Source organism: Aythya marila (genome assembly GCF_965140915.1).
Source record: "Aythya marila genome assembly, chromosome: 1".
In the NCBI taxonomy this organism is placed as follows: Eukaryota; Metazoa; Chordata; class Aves; order Anseriformes; family Anatidae; genus Aythya; species Aythya marila.
Window position 1 is genome coordinate 150,766,754 of NC_139042.1, and position 19,374 is coordinate 150,786,127.

Sequence of the window (19,374 nt, forward strand, 5' to 3'; positions counted from 1 at the left end):
GAACAGCACCTGCACGAGCCTTTGAGGGCACCGCAAGCAGCAGGTTCCTGGCAAGAAAGGAAGTGCTCCCCCATGCTCGCTGCACAGCACCGGTCGCCGCAGCGAGCCCTGCCAGTGGAGAAAGGAAGGTGCCTTCTGCTTCCTAGAGGCAGAAGCAGCTCTGTTTTGGCAGGTCCAATTTGTAAGCTAAACCGTCTTGTTCTCAAGCACAGTGCAAGATACATGCAGCAAGCTCTCCTCACTGAAAAGACAAAACCTGCATCCAAGAGCTGATTTTATTGCACTGGCTAAAAGCAGATATAATGCAGGCACCCCCTGCAAGCCCCAGGGCCAGCAAGCTTTCTGCTGCAGGTGACAGAATCGACCTGCTGGACAGGGAATGGCCCAGTACCTGCTGTTAGACACAGGCATGCAACAGCTCCAGGGGTGTAGGGAAGGCTCACACCTCCTACCTATGGCTTTCTACCAAAGAAAAAAAAAATAAATCCTGACAATTATTCACCAAAGGTGAACACATGGGCACTTGGGTGTTGAAGAAGTGCTCCTGCAGTCACCTGTATTCCAGCATCTGAATTGTAACACTGCCTGCCATTCTAACTTACCCATTTATTTTTTTTTAAATGCAGGTTGAAAAAAGAGCCAGTGGACAGTCCTATCTGGAGAAAAAGGGCAGCTTTTAATTAGAACAACATCCAAATTTAAATACAAGTAACAGAACTGGGCAACGTCTTACATTTTTACTATCACTTTTTAGGGGGTTAGGAAACCACCCGTCTCCTCTGTATAGCACGATATATAACCAAAACTAAGAGTAGCTTTGCAACAGGAAACCAAAATTGCCATCACTTTTTGCATTCTTAAAGGCTACTGCATGAATGCTGATGATCAGAAGAGGCTTAAGGCGTGTATTTGAGAAAGCACCTACATGGTGCACAGGATTTCTGCTTATTAAGAAACTGAAATTTGTTTCAACTGCACAGGTAGGTAGAATTGCAATCGTAGGAAAGGAAAACTGCTTCAAAATGCTTTTTTTTTTTATATGAATGTTTTAAGAGCTCCCTTGCATTTCACATCAGAGAGTCTGCAGTATTTATATACAGAAGCTGCTGAAAGGAACATGCGGTTCAGCAGAAGACTGAGACCAACAATTTGTCTTTCAGTCAGCGGCTCCATGAGGCTAATTCATATTGCTATGTGAAACTATTTGTGTTTGAAATTCAGTGAGTCTGTCTCAGACCTCAGAGATGATAATCTGGAGCAATTCCACAGGAAAAAGCAGAAAACAAGGCCCTGTCTTTAAAGCTGGATCCAAAAGGAATCAAGGCAGTGACGAGTACTGCATGTGCTGCTTGTGAACCTGCAACAAATACCATCCTGCAACGTAATGAACCACTAAGCAGAGTGATTCAGACAGCAACATGCCATTATGCATCTCGGGATCAACAGGTGTCTGCTAAGATCCTAAACCTAAAGGGATGTTTCCTCAGAAGGCAGTCAACTCATCACTATGCTCTCTTTACAGGCGCCCCTGGCAAGGCTCCATTCTTGCTTCGATTTTCCCCCGGCTGCCCTCTTGTGTCTGCGTGCAGGCTTACAGGCAGGCTCCACCTACCCACTAAGAACCCAGCAAGCCCTAAGAAAGGCAGCTGATAGCTACCACGCTCGTAACAAAGCTGACCAAACAGCACTGAATCGCCCTTCCCCTGTATCCTGCAAGAAACCCTGCCATCTGCACATTTCGTTGCAAGGTCCACTGGCTGAAGTCACAAGATGTCGTGGGTACCAAGCTGGTCCTCAGAGGTGGCCAACAGACATTCCAGCCACGTAACAAACACGACACAGACACACCGCAGTGTCCATCTTCCCATTTTATTTGTAATTCCCAATATGATTTACCAGTCAGCCCCCCCCTCCGGTCTCATTTAATGAACGTAAAAGAAACATTGGCTGAAAGCAGTCGCATCCTCCTGGGCCTGACCCTGCAACATGACCCACTTCGATCAGCTGCGGGACACTGCAAACATCATCCCACCCAACTTAACGCATGCTTAACTTTGCAAAACGTTGGATTAGCACGTCTCTAAGTTGTTAAGTCACAACTTTCATTGGGCAAACAAAACCTTGCAAAGAAACAAACAGAATCCTACCACCAGTCAGAGAAGACTGCAGAACACCAACTTGGGCTGAGCCACGTACACCAGGGGCTGTGCTACATGGGAGAGGGTGGATTGCGCCTCAAGCCTGGCTAATCCCTCTCAACCCAAGCGGGAGACCACTCCCAACTCCCTATTTTTTACCCATCTGCAAACAGAGAGACCTCTCCCTGCCCAGCAGGGCTATACCCTGCCGATCAGAGTACTTCTGTCCGCACGAGGAGCTCCAGGCACTCGGGTGTGGAGACAGGTCCATCTTTGCTGATGGAGGTGGTCTTGCAGCACAGCAATTAGTGAGAACTCAGGCGAGTCTGAAGTCCTGCCTGTGGAATAATCAGCCAAACGGGTGAGGGACTGCATAACAAAAGCCAAGACCGATTTCTTTACCCTTTTGTCCCAAGAAAAGAACATCATATAACAAGGAGGTGGAGGGGGGGGCATTAATTTTGTGTAGAAGTCGTTAAAAATAGGGGTATCCTCCACTGCTGTGTTTCCAGAACAGGGATGTGGTATCTGAGCATGTTACAGTCTTCAAGAAGTATGGGAAGATTCTAGTCAGCTTTGCAAAAGGCCTGGAGATGTCACTGGGTTTCTGCTGCCTTGTCGATTTCTAGCCTTTTATAACAGCAATAGGTCTCAATTTTATGGCTTTCTTGCTGATGCCAGCCTCATGGCAGGTATTAACCACATCTGTCACGTTCTTGTAAGACTCTGGTGCCTGGAGGGGGAAAAGAGAAAAAAAAAAGACAAAATTATAAACAACCCAAAGTCACAGGAAGCTGGATGTAGGCTTTTGATATCCCTTCTTTTCTTTGCAAAAATTGAATCATGGAAATTGAGGATGTAAAAGTAGGTGAACATATTGTGAATCCAGCCATTTTATACATCTGAAGTCTAAGAGATACTTGGCTTTACAAATAAGCTTTCACCCCATTTCAGATAAAATGCTATCTGTTTTGGTTCGGTTTTCACAATATCCTCAGATAATCCAAACCCCCAGCACGTGAGAATGTCAGGCCTCAGCACCTGGCAGGAAGTCACTCCAACTTCCCCCTTACAAATAAATAGCCTTTAGGATTCATCTTCACTGCCTCTTGGTGACAGGAAACAGGGCTGAACTCTGGAGCTCCCCCTTGAGCACCAGGAAGCCACCCCTGAACAAAGATTTTTAACAGGATCAATACGTTTGTGCAACACCAGCACCCAGAACAGGATAGCTACAAAAGATTAATGCACTTCCATGAGTGAGGCCGTCAACACAAGAGACGTCCTATCACGTTAATGTAGGAGAACTGGAAGTCATAATAATCAAAGTTTTCTTACATTTAAAGTTTGTTCTTCTTGAGCAAATACAGGAATTTCTCTTAAAACGTGGACTTCTCATACACTGCTATGAATATACATGTACATGACAACTACAGAGTGCAGTAAACGTAAAGCTGGGAGAATATCATTCATAAAGAAGAGAAGCCACAACACATTACTACTTTAGTGATGCTCTCACAAAGATTTTTCAGGGTAGATGCTAATTAACCCTATTGCCAGGCATGAGAACAGGGGAAAAAACACATAGCCTTCAAAACCTGTCAAACAGGCATCTCCCCCTTCAGCAGGATTTTGGGGACAGAGAAGACTTCACATTATTTTCCAGAAAATAAGATAGCTCTGTCAGGAATTGCAGAAGCTGTATATATAGGGAACTTGCGATTACTCAGCAGTGCCAAGAACCAAGTCAGGTAGGGTTATACAGCCACAGAGCAAGACTCCTTTTTCCCTCTCAGATAATGAAATGTGAAACTCACTTCTTCCATGACCAGTTTGGGAGAAGCAACACGGATGGCAATGCCCATGTCAGCCAGCTTGTCCAATACATCCTGGAAGTCCAAGTTACGTCGAGATTTGGCTCGAGACAGTGCACGACCCTAGAAAGTAGTTTATTTAGTTCTGTTTTTTTATAGCAGTTTGGAAAAACAGAATTCTTTCTTACTAAATCAAAAAGAAAACAACAGATGCACTCAGGAAAACTAAACTACATTCCCAACTGCTTTGAAGAAAACGAAAGAATGTTTGTCAGAATATCCACAAATATAAGTGGTTGTAAACACTGACAAGGAAGGAAGTTGACTTCTACAACAGAACCCCTGGAATATTTTGGGATAAAGCTTGACATCTGGTGCTGTACCCAGCACATAGTCCCAAGTCAGTTTACATTATGAGCAAATACAGAATAGCTGAGGGCACAGAGCACAGTAAGCCACAAAATGGAAAATGAATTTAGACGTTAGGTGACTGGCTTCTGCATAACCACATATCTGGTATGATGGCAAGGAAAGTTTTGTATGTAAACATGCTAGTCTGCAAGTTTCTTTCTGCCCAAACCACTTGCCAGCGTTCACAATCCAGAGTTTTACTGGAAGCTATTTCTCTTCCTCAGTCATCTTATCTCACACCGTAAATAAAAAGGGAGAAAATCCCTTTTTCCAACTACTGAGGAGTTTTATAAGGACAGCCTCAGGATTGTTAACGCTTGTTAGCTCAGAGATACCAGGACTTTGTAAGAGCAGCTCATTCTCCACATCTTCACATGAACCTTTGCTTTGTATAAAGGAGCACCCCCTACATTTTCTCCAGGAGTAGTCAAAACTATTCCATAAGGGACAAAGAACTTCGAGTGTGCAATCCTCCTGGCCTGGGACTACTGTGGCAAGGCTACCTGTATTACCAACAGATGCAGCACACACTGGATTACCCTTTAACAACCTTGTTTGCTGGATGACAGCCCCATTCAAACCCCTTCTTGAAATGCTTTTTGACTTACAGCTCCATGGCAAGTAGTTCCGAAGGTCTCAGTCATGCCTTGCTCCGTGCCAGTAAGAACGTAGCTACAGGTGCCCATAGTCCCACCGATCAAAACAGGCTGTCCGGTCAGCTGTGGATGCAAACAAGTCTTAACTCACCAAACAAAAGCCTATATTATCAATAAATGTCCGAGAAGAACCACATCAACAAAAAAAGAGGCCAGGCTCACATTCTCTCAGAACACTCCAGCTTGCCTCTGGTGTCATTAGCTCAAATAAAGAATTCATCGCATTCAGATCTCTGTTAAGGACTCTAAAACTGTCTGGTTCATCCAAAATTCTCATCTCATTTCTTTCTCCCACAGCTAAACTTACTTGATAATCAACAGCAATAAGAGGATGGTGAGGAGGGAAGGCTCTGGTTGACCCTTTTCTGTGCACCAGCAGAGTCCGCTCCTTCCCATCCACCACGTGTTGCTCCACTTTGGCAATGTTGTGAGACACATCATAGATAACGTGCATATCGAGGTCATCTGGGGTGGTGTTGAAGACTTTGGCAAAGGCCTAAGAAGAGAGCAAACCCTGATGTGAAATACAAGACGATAACTGCTGTATATATGTGGAAGTTTTACAATATTTTTAGTAATTAGAAGCAATAGATTTTCTCGAAAATGTTTCTTAACCGCTAATTTAGTGACCTAACAACACTTACATAAATTAATAGTCTGGACAATAATCTGTTTAAAACCTCTCAACATCACTTGGATTGCACTTGCAGAAGCTACTTAGGCAATATTTTTAGCGTGCCTCATACTGGAAGAACAGAATACAATAAAAGCCATTTTGCAGCGTTGACAGAATTTGTCTAGTTGATACCAGGTTGAATTCCAGCATTCAAACTGCTGCTGAGCAGACAAGCAGTCTAGGCAGTCCATTTCTGTCACACTCAGCTCTGTTGCACTCAATTCCATCATGACTGAGGCTTCTGACCCACCACGTCAAGTGTTTAGGTCACTAAATTAGCGGCCATAAAATATCCATAAAACGCAGCTTAGGAAACACAAAACCAAAAGTTACATTAAATATCGCAGCTTCCATACATTCCATACACCTAGGATAAAGCAGGACACACATATCACAATATTTACATCAGCAACAACTCTGCTCCTACCTGCCTCGTTAGAAAAGTCATAGAAGAGCGGTTGACCCACGCATAATTTCCAGCAGCTGCCATTCCCTTCAAGTAATCCTGTCCTTCTACAGAGGCAATCCTGGCGCATGCTAGTTGCCGATCGTTCACTATGATTTTGTCCCGTTTCATAGCTTTTTCCATAGCCACCAATGCATCTGGGAAATAAACAGATTTCTACGTTATTTCGTAGTTTTATTTCAATCTATGGGATTAACATGGGTGTCTGTAATTTATATTCTATAATTTATATTCTAAAACTGAACGTATTTGCCCAGTGGTCAAACTTCCAGCTTCCTCTCAAATGCAAAAGTAATTTTGTGGAATAACATTGCTGTTTGCAAACAGCATTCCCCAAGACTATTTTTAGAAAGAAAAGTTAAGGTCCTGAGGTGTACCAGAAAGAATTCTCCACTTAGGCAAATGCAGGTCACTCTGTTGATATGTTCTAATAATCTACGCACTTCACTTGGCTTCCAAACAATAAATGCAGAAGTAGCACTTTTTTGTGACCTAAGAATTTAGTCTTTTCTTCTGTTGCAAAAATGCCTGCCTCTGTTACACCAATGATTATGACCTCACAATCATAAGCAAATATGTTTAAAGAGAGACACTGAAGCTGACACGTGACTCAGTGAAAATCTCCATCCACTTTTGATCATTCAGTAATTTAAATTTAGAACATTTAGAAGGACTAGTTACCTAGTCCTATCTCTTCCTCAGAGCAGCTCCAGCTGGTTGAATTAGTCAAATAGTCAAATTCTGAATATCTCCAAGGGTGTTGGTTCTACATACAACCCCTGTAAACATTTCTAGCATTTGAACATTTTAATATTTAAAAAAAAAAAAAAAAAAAGGAAATTCTAGCATCTAACTGTAATTTTATATGCTCTAGTATGAGTCTGCCATCTTTTATCCTGTCTCATAATAGCAAGATCAATACTCTGCAAGATCAAAGACTACAATTACCACTTTGGTTTGAAACTTATTGCTGAAAGGCTTGCAAAATCAAGCAGACAAAATGCAAGACAACCCCTAGCAAGGCAACTCGGAATAGACTTGACAATTGTACTATAAGAAATGGTATTTTTGGTGCTGGAATTTTCTGTCAGTGACGAGACCACACTGAAGAGGTTTCTTCATTCCAGGCATGCACGCCAGCCAGATCATACCTGTGGCAACTTGGTGGCCCAAACCCCTGCTGCCGCTGTGGATCATGACGCACACCTGCCCTTTGTGGTCGATGCCCATCTTCCGGGCAGCGTATTCGTTGTAAATGTCGTCCACCACCTGGATCTCGGCGTAATGATTTCCTGCTCCCAGGGTCCCCAGCTGCCAATCACAACACAAGGATCAGACGGTGCCAGGAAAGCAGCCTCCGGGAGCACACACAGAATATGAAAAATACACCAAACTGCAAGGCTTTAGTTTTAGGAAAAAGTTCTCCCAGGGCGCGGGGAGGGAGGACGTGATGATAAATGACAAAGTAGAAGTAGAACACAGGAGCATCATCAGAGTCCTCTTTGTTCATATTCATAACACTTTTTACCGTTTAAATAAGACTCCAAATAAGCAAAAGGACCAGGATCCACAGATTGTGTTGCCACTTTTTTACAACTGACTTATGCCTAGCCGAAAGGCAGAAAATGTACAGAGCACTGAGAATCTATCCTTCAGTCTGTATAGGAAAGACAGTCTTATATTTGCTAATAACCCCAAAGGGAAATTACAACATCCTGTTAACTAGGTTCTTAAACCTTTCCAGCAGACTAAAGCAAGATTTTTCATTTCCAAGACCCAGCTTTTCCAATTCCATAACAGGTGACTCCTCATTTGCTAGGTGAGTAAGAAAACTGAGGACGTAAGATTCTTTTGTGGTTAAAATGCTGTAGTCTAGTGCAGCACCACAATTCATAAAACTGAAGAAGTCATACAGAAGAAAACTTCAGCAATGGTAGCATTACTATCGCTATCTCAGAAGAGTTCCACCCAGAGCAATGACATACTACGTACAGAAATGAAATCCAACCCTTGAACTTTAATTCAAAGTTCTGAGCGGGTCACATTTATTAAGACATCCTTCCTTGCCCTGCTGTTAACTTGCTGAGCAAACAAACAGAGGAGTTACAGAACTGCTTGCCTGTCTCTTAACAAAGCTATATCTCGATAGGGAAATGCCAGCAAAGATGAATTCCAGTACTGGGAGTTAACTGCTGAAAACCTGATGGCCCAAGGGACCTTGGGTATGCTCAGCACTTATTGTTTCTCTGTATTCCAGCTCTGTCAAGAATTATTCAGAAACAGCACCATCATCTCATCCTTCCCCTGCCAAGAACTGCTAGGCAATACTTCAAGAAAAGATACAAAACTAGAGACCTACACAGTATTTCACATTTGAGCTCTGAGAACACTCCCAACCCTACTGAAATGGCATTACCTGAGGCAGGCCCCTTTTCTTCGCTCTGGAGGAGACCTTGTTGGGATCGGCCTGCAGCATTCTTCCATACTCCTCACAGTGCTCCTTGTCCTCTGCCCAGGCATAGCCTTCCCGGAGAGACCAGTCCACACCCATCTCTAGCGCCTCTTCCAAATCCCTGCAGGTACCAAACACCTACATGAGTGCTGTCCTTGGAAACATTCAAAACTCAACCAGATATGGCCCTGAGCAACCTGATAAAACTTTGCTGTTAGACCGACCTTCTGTTAGCTCTGCTTCACGCAGGGAGTTGGGTGAGATGACCTCAAGACATCCCATTTAACCTAACTTATTCTATAATTTTATGACTAGTCCCCAGCTCCCCTAATAAGAAGTCCAACTTCTTAATACTTCATGAAAATCAAGCTCTATAAATATATTAACATGAGATAGATCATTACGTTTTCCTCTTTGTTGTGTGAGGAATATCCTGCTTTCTCCCTCACCCCTTTCCAAAAATACCTTTACATGTAAGAAAGTTTTCTGTCGGGGGAAATAACAACCTTGTAACAACCTTTAGTTATGTCACGGTTTTAAATGGAGGAAGAAACAGGTGACTGTACACTGATGATTATTCCTTTCCTCCCAGAGAAACACATGTATAGAAAGAACACAAACGGGTTTGTAATTTTTCCCTCTTCTTTAAAGCCTCCCACTGATGGATCTTTTATCAGAATAAAGATGAGAGAGGTCCCCTCTACTGATGTACACACAAAGTCGTTCTCTCACTTGGCATTCATGGGGATGACACCCTTGGAGCCGACACCAACAGGAATATGGTCAAACATAGCTTGGGCGAGCTGCTCCTTCACAGGCTGCACATCACTTTCATCCAAATTCGTACGCAGTAAGCGGACACCACAGTTGATGTCAAATCCGACACCACCTAGAAGCGTAGGAAAAGCCATGGAGTTAATCAAGAGAGTGCTGGTGGTGAGGATTTGCTGAGTATTCATCTTAAATCTTAAATCCTTGCTGACACGGAGCACGCACCCAATGCTGTGATCTTACACCTTTCTGACACAATACTGTAAATAAAGCAGAACGACAAATACCATTTTAACAGATTTACAAGAAGCCTCCGATTTCAAGACAGTCTTGCAGAAAAAAAAAAAAAAGAACACTAAAAACTGACACAGATAGCTTTTCTGTCTCAAGCGTATGCTCTGTACATATGCTACTTGATCCAACAAGTGGACACAAATACTAAGTATATTGTCCACAGAAATTATAGAGGATATTTCTGTTTTCCTGCCTCAGGACAGAAGAAAAGTGATGGATGAAAATCTTAGCCTAGTTCTCTGAGATAATATGTTCTTAAAAGCAAGTCCCTGAAAGCAAGGTGTTTATTAAAATGTCAGAAATAGTGTAAGGTTACATTTCTAATAAATTGTGGAAGTATTCCCAAAAAGGGTTTACAAATGTTGCTCAAAAAAAAGATTCAATTCCTTATCAACCTGAAGAAACACAAATTCAAAGTCTTGTGCTGTCTTTTCAAGATTGAGGGATACAACAAGCCGAAGCCTAAAAACACAAGGGCGATCCTGTCTACCATTTAGATGTTTCCGGTGTAACCACCCGCTCCATAAAGATTCTGAGTGCAAGAATTTAAGTCCCTTTTAACTCTCTGTAATTCAGATATATTTCACTTTGGTCCTGCATATATAGTAGTGTAAAGACATGTAAGTGCCATTTTACCTTTTTTTCAGCCACCACAGACATTTCTCAGTACAGGTTAAGTCTGTCTAGAAGAATCCTTACCTGGTGAAACCACTGCTTCAGGATCATTCATGTCAAAGGCAGCCATGTTGCCAATGGCAAACCCATAGCCCGAATGGACATCTGGCAGGCCGATCGATCTCTGAAAGAAAGTGAAGGAAATTTCCAAGTCCCACAAAACTCTGTACAGAGCTACGAGCCGTCTTGGTTATGCTTTGCCTTGTGGTAGTGGTTGTCACACATACAGACCAATACACCAAACAGAGAACGGATGTTCAGATGAAAATGGAGTAAACACCTGAATTTGGCTAAGTATCTAAACACATATAGGTACAGGAGAGACTGTCACAGAAAGCAGAGCGCAGCTGATCTCACTCTGAAGTGAGCACCCTGTGGCTAGGCAGCTGAGAAACCCCCTTGGCTCTGAGAACCAGATTTCAAGACCACTGAACACCTAAATATAGGAGCTGTGATCTCAAACTGAATTCCAATATAGCCTTTTCCTGGACCCAAGAGTCCTTGTATTCACATCCCATGTAGGCAACAGCTTATGAGTAGCATGAAGCAGGGATGTAAGAGTGACGATGAGTTTGTCTTTACCAAGTTCCATCTAGACACATCCACAATACTTAGAGACTGTAAATGTAACAAGGAAGGCATTCAATGCAATTGAATAATATCATGTAACAGTCAGTGTTTTCTCTTCTTACATATGTGATTAAATATTGGCCAAACGCTGCAGGCTGTAGGTGGGAAAAAGTCATTCTTTTGATACAATACAATAAGATCGGAGTGGTCTAGTTTTAATTTGTAATTTATTTTTTTTTTAACTGAACCTTTTTATATTACTACCAATTAAAAAAAAAGTGAGAACATGCTTCTGCACAACGCTGCAACTTCAAAGAATGGCAAGTTTAAATTAGGGCAGCACAAACAGGACTCCAAAATCCCCTTTTAAAAAAAAAATAAAAAATTTAAAAAGAGTTCCAAACACCCAGAAAACTGTCAGAAATTGGAACTTTTCAACAGCGTTACACTGTTATCAGGCATGTTTTTCAGGGGGTTATGTGCTTCTTTTGCACCCCCTTACCATCGAGGAAAAATGTTGTTTAAAAAAATAAGTGAAGATCTAAATAGAAAGATGATCCTAACACCTCTCCTACAAACTGCCAGCTGTAACTCCCATTTTAGCAGAATGACAGGCAACCTTTTACTGCAGCCACAAATTGAAAACTTATGCTGAGTCACCATAAGAAGCAATTAAAAAAAAATACCACCACAATTCTGGTACTGGTTAATTATCAATATAAGTGATACTGAACATGAAAAAGATGATTTCCACACGGAAGTTTAAGCTTACTGAAGAGTAGCACAGCCTAGTATGCTCTTCATACATCCTTCTGCTTCATTTCTAAAATGTGTGGGGCCAGGTAAAAGAGTGCTGAATGCAGGGGAAGGCTCACTGACAATGCTAGGGCAGCAATAACGCAGACAACACCATCACCTTCTGCTGTCTCTTTGTCCCCTCAGGCATTGCAGGTCAGCAGAGGTGACTCAGAAACAACAAACTGACCATAACAGCAGTGGAGAAAGTAGTAAGAGTAGTAAAAGTAAAAAGCAAAGGTAGAAAGTAGTTCAGCAGTAGGTTGAACATCCCCAGCCCTCTCAGCCTTTTTTCGTAGGAGAGGTGCTCCAGCCTTCTGATCATCTTTGTGGCCCTCCTCTGAACCTGTTCTAAGATCCCCACATCCTCCTTGTGCTGGGGGCCCCAGACATGGATGCAGTGCTCCAAGTGGGGCTTCATGAGGGCAGAGCAGAGGGGGACAGTCCCCTCCCTCTCCCTTTTGACCACTGCTGCTGCAGCCCAGGACGCAGTTGGCCTTCAGGGCTGCAAGCTCACAAGAGGCGAAGGAGGCGGGTGCCTTCCTTTCTGACAGGTTAATTTCACAGCCTGTCCTTGCGAGCACTCCTGAGTGTCCGAGGCAGGTTCCTTGCACACCAACCACCCTAAAACCAGCCTTGGTCCACAGCAGCGTGGCAAAGCGCCCTTTCCCAAGCAGCCACTTACATGAACGATGCCCGGCAGTGCTGCCACATTCCCGATCTGCTTCATAGCGGGCAAAAACCCTCCCGCACCTATAAAAAAAGAAGAAAAAAGCGTAAAAAAAAATGATAAAATACCAGAAGGAGGCACTCTGTAAGCGGCCTGCTGGCACCCCAGGGCTCCCCCATGCTCTCACCCCCCCCGCGGCAGGCGTTGCGCAGCTCCTCGAACATCAGCTTCTCCAGAGGGTCGTTCACGTAGAAAACACCCTCCACCTGCGGGGGGGAGAGAGAAAAAGAGAGAGAAAGAGAGAAAAAGAGAGAGCCCTCAGCACGGCCGGGCCTCCCTTCCCCTGTCCCTCACCCCTCCCCGCACCCACATGCATGTTGGGCACGAAGCCCTTCTTGATCCGCCAGCAGTTCTTGTCCAGCTTGTCCAGGAACTGCAGCTCGTCGTTGTAGCTGCGGCTCATGGCGGCGCCCTCACGGTCCCGATCCTATTCCCCGATCCTATTTCCCGATCCTATTCCCGGTCCCAACCCCGCTCGCCGCCGCCTCAGCCTCGTTGCTCTTCGCGGACGGCGGCCGCCCAGGGACAAACCCGCCTCAGCCCGGCTCCCCCTGGCGGTGTGGGGCCGGGCTCTGTGGGGGATGGAGGGAGGGAAACACGGAGCAGGCCCCGAAGTGAAATGCAGGAGGGATAGAGGAGCTGCGGCTGGAAGATGGAGAATTAGGCTTTTCAGAAAAAAAACATGTACTGAAGTGTTCAAGGACTGTAGCCGAGCAATGTCGTGTGGGGGCTTTTGGAGCCACCAGGGGAGAGGGGCTAGCAAAAAGCCCTAAAGACATGAAAACAGACAGCCCTTGGTCTCTTGAACCCATATAATAAAATTCTTTCTGCAGCTTTGTTAACACATTATTAGTTCAGTTCCCCCTGTAGGCAGGACAGTTCCCCTCTGCTGTAGCTCTAGAGAGCCCTCTCCACCTATTTAGTACATAACATTCAAAAGGAAGTTATTTGTTACAGTCAAAACACATTAGTAGACATGCCTGCCCTAGCTGCCTTTTGACAATGTATTTTTTCTTTGCTTGAGAGACTGCAGCACCATTCAGGAAGGGTGTAGACAAGGCTTTATTTCAAGAGAGGCATTCATCTTTTTTAAAAACAGTTTTACATCAGATAAACTCCAGAATAAATAATGCCAAGCATGCATCTTGCTTCCCCCTGAGTCTGCTTGTTATCACCCTTGTGAAGCCTAACCATTTCTTCAGAGCACCCCTTCCCACCCCACCAAACCAGGCCACTGCTCATCAGCACTCAGGTGAGGTGTTCCAGGAGCATTGCACAGTGGCCACAGTTGCTCAGCCCTCAGAGTCACATCATTGATTTGAATCCATGTCCAACAAGTGGTTGCTCTTCTCCTTTAATGGTTGTAGTGAACATCTGCAGAAATCAACACATAGCCCTGTGGGGAGAAGAACAGTCGCTGAATGCTATGCATTACAGAATATTTTAATTATTTATTCAATTCAACTCTATCCTGGTGTTAAAAGTCAGAAAATCTACTGAAGACAGTTGAGACTTGTTAATTCCATGTTCTACTAAACTATCCTTCAAACTTTGCAAAAAAGCCCTGTCTTTGCCTAGTATGTTATCCCTTTGCACCATGCTAGCGATGGGAGACACCTAGAGATCATCCAGCCTACCCAGGAAAGTTCATATGAGCCTTGAGGCAGCTAGATAATCCGACTTTGTGATGATTGTCTTTTTTTTTTTTTTTAAACCTAATTTGAGTCATTTTAGAATTATTCATGTAATCTAAATCTGCCCTTTGGGCTTTTCCCCATTGTCAGTGCATACAGAGCAACAAACCTTCAGAGAGCAGTCCACCACAGTCTAATATACTTATCTATGAAAAGCATGAGGAATTGTCTTCCTTCTTCTGAACTATAGCCAACAGACTGGGACTGGAAGTGGAGACTTTAGAATTAGTTTTTACTTGGGAATCCCATTCACACTGAACAGGTTTAGCAGTTCTCCTGTGTCCTCTCAACTCTCATTACTGACAGGAAGAGTGACTAGAGAAAGTGAGGTGGGGAACGGGTCCCACAAAACCGCTAAAATCCTTCATAATTAGCCTATAAGGTTGTTGGCAATTAGTGTTGCTGAAAGCAGTCTCCAAACAATTACTTATAGGGATTGCATACCCAGCTGCTGCAAGGCATGGGTGTTGCAAAGAAAGAGTGAAAAACAACCTTTGCACTTCTTTTCCTGAGTTGTGCTTTGTGCTTAATAGATATTGTGTGATTTGGAGAAGAATAAACAGGAAGGAAAGAATATTTCCTGAGAGCTTGCTAACTACTTTTGGTTAATAGTCTCAGCCTCAGCCAATATCAGCAGTTATTAACGAAATCCAGTCATACTGTGCATACTGCACACAAAATCAAATTCAGCTCCCTCCCATATTTCAACTATTCCTATTAAATTCAGTAGTATTGCATGGAAAGTGATACTTGAATGAAAGTGAAATGTGAATGAAATGTTAAGAGGTAAACCTGTTTTCACACTGAATTGCAACTTCCAAGGCTGAGGAAACGTGTTTGGTCACTCAGTGGTTATGTATATAATCCAGTTCAAGTTTTTCCTCTCAAAGAGATAATTTTGTTTCTAATAAGACTTTACCATTGTAACAGATCTCATTTTAAACAGTAAAAAAATCTTGTTTTTAACTAGCAGTAAAAGAAAGAAATCCAGCAGATTTCTTGTACAAGCAGAATGTGAATAAGTGCCTAGCTCCCTCACCCCCACCAAAAAGTAATAGCCTTGTCATAAGTGTATCAAAATCTCACCTGTACAATTGTAATATGAGGTCTCGTCAAAGTAACGTTGGCCAAATTGGGAAGAGGGAATCCTTTGGACAGTTTAGCTTAAGAAAAGACAAACACAATGATTTAGGGATGCATTAGGAAGATAATAAATACCCGCCCTTCAACAACCTTCTGTTTATTCAAAGATTTAGGTCATTTAAAACAATTATCCTCTTAGTCTTCACAGACAACCCTGGGAGGTAGATACAATACTCATTTACCAAAGGGGGAAAGAATTATAGGTGCTCTTCTCTTGGCAGTGTTGCAGCCAAATTAAGGCACTTCCTGTTCAATGCATTATCACATACTAACTGATTTGTCCTTAATGACCTGAGAGATTGTCAATACAGCTATAGAATCATTAGAACCTGTTCCCATTTGTCTCCATTAATTAAGGAAGGCAAGGTTCATCCCAGTACAGAGTGCTTGGACAAGCCTATGTCTCTCTTTAGGGCCTTAATTAAGATTATATGAGAGGCTAATATAACAGAGAGGAATACATTTCACACACTCTGGCAGCAAGTGGGTACACAGACTAGAGACAAGCATCTGTACTGATGCATCAAGGCCCCCTTTCATGAGGTAAAGGTGGATGAGTTTCCATGACCTTACTGCCCTGGACTTCTCTGCTGACACTGCAGAATAGTGCCAGTGAGCGACCATACTTACAGCCCTACAAATTGATCTCCCCATTCCACTGCTTACTGGCTGATGATCATATTCCAGTGAAGTTACTAGGAACTGGCTACTTCAGCAGAAAGTCAGTAGTTCCTAGAACTACTCTGCTGGAAGGTTTTAGCTGATGCTTAGAAACATAGCCTTACCATTAGCTGATGGAATTACTTCAGTCTGTAAGATGTAGGACAAGATGTTCTCCAGAAGCGAGACCTGTCACAAAGAAAGCTCAGCTAAACATCACTTTCTGATAGGAGTAGAATCGTCATGCCCTCATCCTGAATGAGGACTATAGGCTCACATTCAGCTTTTGGCTCTCATTTAGCCCAGAAGGATCTCATGCCTTCAAAGAGATGCAAAGGAAGTGAGATGCAAATTGCAAATAGCTCTCATCATGCTTGGACAACGTTTTCATTTAAGGCAGTCTACTTCCTTTACTTGTGAAACAATTTATCACCATTAGCAAAGCAGGACTAAAGTAGTTTTACTCTTTTCTCCTCACCTGCTCAGAACTGAGTAATTGTATTCAGAATTAAATGACTCTGGAGGCAGGTTTTTTCCCTGGAAGGCTGCAACAGCAGAGTTACATGCATCTGAGAAGAGCATTTTGGCTCCCATTCCGTATTGTAGTTCTGAGCATCTCTGATGAGTGCACACCACAACACATGGAGTGCCTCTGCCTCAGTCATGCATATGATTGCTTAGACAGCAGCACACTGCTCCCTCTACTGCTACAGTTCAGATTACTGCTGTGTTACAGGGCTGTGGTTAGTGATCTTTCAGTTTACTGATAAAATATGATACACAAGTCAGTGGAACTTCAGAATATATCATTTTTAGAAGACTAACTCGCCCCAAAGGAGTACACTTTTTTTTTCTTAAATCAACAGCATAGAGGTGGCAGCCAGAAGGTGGGAAAAATGCTGTCCAGGAATGAAGCCAAATGGTTTAGAAATACAGATGGAATTTAGCTGCTTACTCTTTAACCTTGATGTCATTGATATTCCTGGTTTGCATTTCCTATGTGCTTAAACTGTCTGCTTACCTCAAAAAAACCAACATTGGAATGGGTTAGGGAGAACTGGAGCCTGAGGGAAAGAAGTGAAAAAAAAAATGAGTCACTAGAAAGGACAAACACATATTATTCTAGATGAACAGTCACTGCTTTAGAGCTCTAGGCCTTATGAAGCATCTGTAAAGAGATTTTTGAAGCACTACATTTTACACAGCACATACTGCCTCATCAGGAAAGAGAAAGATGTGGTTTTCTTAGGGCGTTGCTGAGCATGCATACAGGAAGAGCACCCTAGAAGGGCTGTAGCCAGGGATGTGTGTACATTCTCCCTGTGTTGTGGTTTGGAAATCCTGCTGGTTATTGACTTTACCAAGGCCAGCATTAAAGACTTGCAGGTTCTCAGATCTTTTGGAAGGATTTATGTACATCAATATAATATTATGATATGAACCTTTCTAGGGATTGGAAGAATAACTCTTTTCACAGCATGGTGCTGCTGCTGCTGGCTACGTTGCTAATGTCTATTCTTCCAGATTCAAATATTTATTCAGTACAGAGTCATGTATCCAAATAATTATTCAAAATAAGATTTCTAGTTTTCCACAGCACCAGCATTCTAGCTTTCATGGCCAGTTTCCATTGTCTAAGGTTGAGAAAGTCTGTCCAGCTCAGGTAAGTGAAGGTTACCAAGGATTCAAGAGCAGCAACAGATCTTTAGCCTATCACAAGCATGAAGAAAAATACAGAAGTGCAAACCTTTCTCCTGATGGAGTTCCTACAGATGAACTCACTAGGGAACTACATTCATTAAATTCTGGTTATCTGGTCATGTGTCTAAACTGCTAATGTTGAGATTGCTAGCAGTATTTTCTAAACAGGCTCAGGCCATCCTGCCCGTGTTGAATTACCTGTTCAGACAGAGTGAGCCCATCAGTTTCTGGTTGAATATATTCAGAGCAATGCTGGTGTTGGCTGTCTGCAGAAGAAAAAAAAACATGGGTTGCCAGACATAGAAAATGGAACCCTTGATGGAAATTCATCACAAATGCAGAAACATCATTTTCCTGGTTGTACACAGCCGTGTTTCACGTAGGTGGAGCTTCTCTCTAGTCAGTGGCCCGTGCAAGGTTGCATGCAGTAAATTTCTGCTTGTCTGAATGGCATTGACAAGTGCTGAAGTGGGTAATGAGATTTCACTAATCAAAATCATTTTCAGATAAATGAACGAAGTGCCATGAGACATGACTGTTCATGCTTGCAGAACAATCATTCTAAAGAAGAAATATTTGGTTATTCATAATCACTATTTCTATTTTCATTTGTCTATAGGAAAAAAGTTCATCCCTATAAAAATTTCCTTTAGGTTAGTGTGGCCATACAACACCAACTGTGACTAAAGGGAATTTGCATGTTTAAATAATAAAAATCTATTACTTGGTTTCTTATACAGAGTTTTAACAGAAGGAAAGAACTTAAAAGGAAGGAAATATTTAGCCCTGAGTTAAATGTCATTTTGTTTCTTGTACTTACCATGTTCATTGTGAACAATAACTGGGTGGTTGAGTCTGGCAAAACAGCAAACACCTCCATGGACCCCTGAATCTCTAGAGTAAAGGAATCGGGCTGCAAGCTGATGAGAGGTGTTTCAGTAGCCATTAGCTTCAACATCACTGGATATGGTGTTACTGAATATTTGGCTACCTGTAAGGTTCCAAGGCAAAATAATAATAAAAAAGATAAATGCTTGTAGAACAGGCCAGAGTATTACAATTCCTCATTCCTGAAGTAATCACTTTGAAGTAGTTCTTTGAGATGAGGTTAAGAACAGCTGCTAACAAAATTCTTTCATGCAAGCAGGAAACAGAAAACTTCTGTGGTGATAAATCAATCTCGGCTAACAGGGATGCAGTAGAAAGTTCCTTCCACTCTAACGATACTTTTTTTCTCTATGCTGGTTTGAAAGAAATTTTGTGAACACAGGAAAGGAATGGAGCATAAATGTGACATTTAAGTGACAATAAAGGAGGTCAGGAGCCATTAATTCACTTTGAAATTAATCAATCTCATGAGACAGGTTCCTGCGCTGGACTGTTCGTTGGGAAGCCTCACTCTGTCCCTTGCCTAAGGAATGAGTAGGTTCACCAAGTTCATTAGTTGGAATAAGGGGGTGGAATAGTAGCATCAATGCTCATGGCATTTTATGAAGACCGTATGACAATTGCCCTGCAATTTTAGATTTCTGAGGAAGGAACCTGAAATCATCCAGGAAACAAACAAGGATGTGAAGTTCTTGGAACTGTGAGACTGATTTGATCCACCCATGGTACTCAAGAGCCGGGGTCTCTTATTCTCATTTTCAGTTTCTCATTTTTTCTAGGAATGCTGGTAGAAGCCATGCATGCTTATACCATCTTTCCTGTTATGTTGATCTTCTCCAT

The 19,374-nt window shown here is 42.7% G+C and overlaps 2 protein-coding genes across 2 annotated transcripts in view; both read right to left on the bottom strand.

Moving 5' to 3' along the window:
- Nucleotides 1-657: 657 nt before the first annotated feature.
- RTCB (RNA 2',3'-cyclic phosphate and 5'-OH ligase) lies at nucleotides 658-12,953 on the bottom strand. The gene is made up of 12 exons (XM_082764426.1): nucleotides 12,759-12,953; nucleotides 12,576-12,654; nucleotides 12,404-12,471; nucleotides 10,378-10,477; nucleotides 9,346-9,502; nucleotides 8,578-8,734; nucleotides 7,313-7,472; nucleotides 6,123-6,298; nucleotides 5,327-5,515; nucleotides 4,972-5,082; nucleotides 3,956-4,075; nucleotides 658-2,871 (listed from the first exon to the last, which is right to left on the bottom strand). The coding sequence occupies exons 1-12, from the start codon at nucleotides 12,849-12,851 to the stop codon at nucleotides 2,764-2,766; spliced, it is 1,518 nt and encodes a 505-aa protein (XP_082620552.1). The 5' UTR covers nucleotides 12,852-12,953; the 3' UTR covers nucleotides 658-2,763.
- BPIFC (BPI fold containing family C) overlaps nucleotides 12,935-19,374 on the bottom strand; it is a gene marked incomplete at both ends in the record, with an annotated part of 39,732 nt that continues 33,292 nt past the window's right edge. The window contains 8 exon segments of the mRNA XM_082751922.1: nucleotides 12,935-13,020; nucleotides 13,676-13,802; nucleotides 13,806-13,844; nucleotides 15,229-15,305; nucleotides 16,071-16,134; nucleotides 16,967-17,009; nucleotides 17,845-17,912; nucleotides 18,467-18,637. Coding sequence (XP_082608048.1) covers nucleotides 12,935-13,020; nucleotides 13,676-13,802; nucleotides 13,806-13,844; nucleotides 15,229-15,305; nucleotides 16,071-16,134; nucleotides 16,967-17,009; nucleotides 17,845-17,912; nucleotides 18,467-18,637 — 675 coding nt within the window.

Excerpts from the sequence above, each read along its gene's own strand:
- RTCB (XM_082764426.1), bottom strand. The coding sequence starts at position 12,851 with ATGAGCCGCAGCTACAACGACGAGCTGCAGTTCCTGGACAAGCTGGAC. Across the intron at positions 12,655-12,758 it reads GCTTCGTGCCCAACATGCAT|GTGGAGGGTGTTTTCTACGT; the intron begins GTGGGTGCGGGG and ends TCCCCCCCGCAG. Across the intron at positions 2,872-3,955 it reads CCAAACTGGTCATGGAAGAA|GCACCAGAGTCTTACAAGAA; the intron begins GTGAGTTTCACA and ends TTCCCCCTCCAG.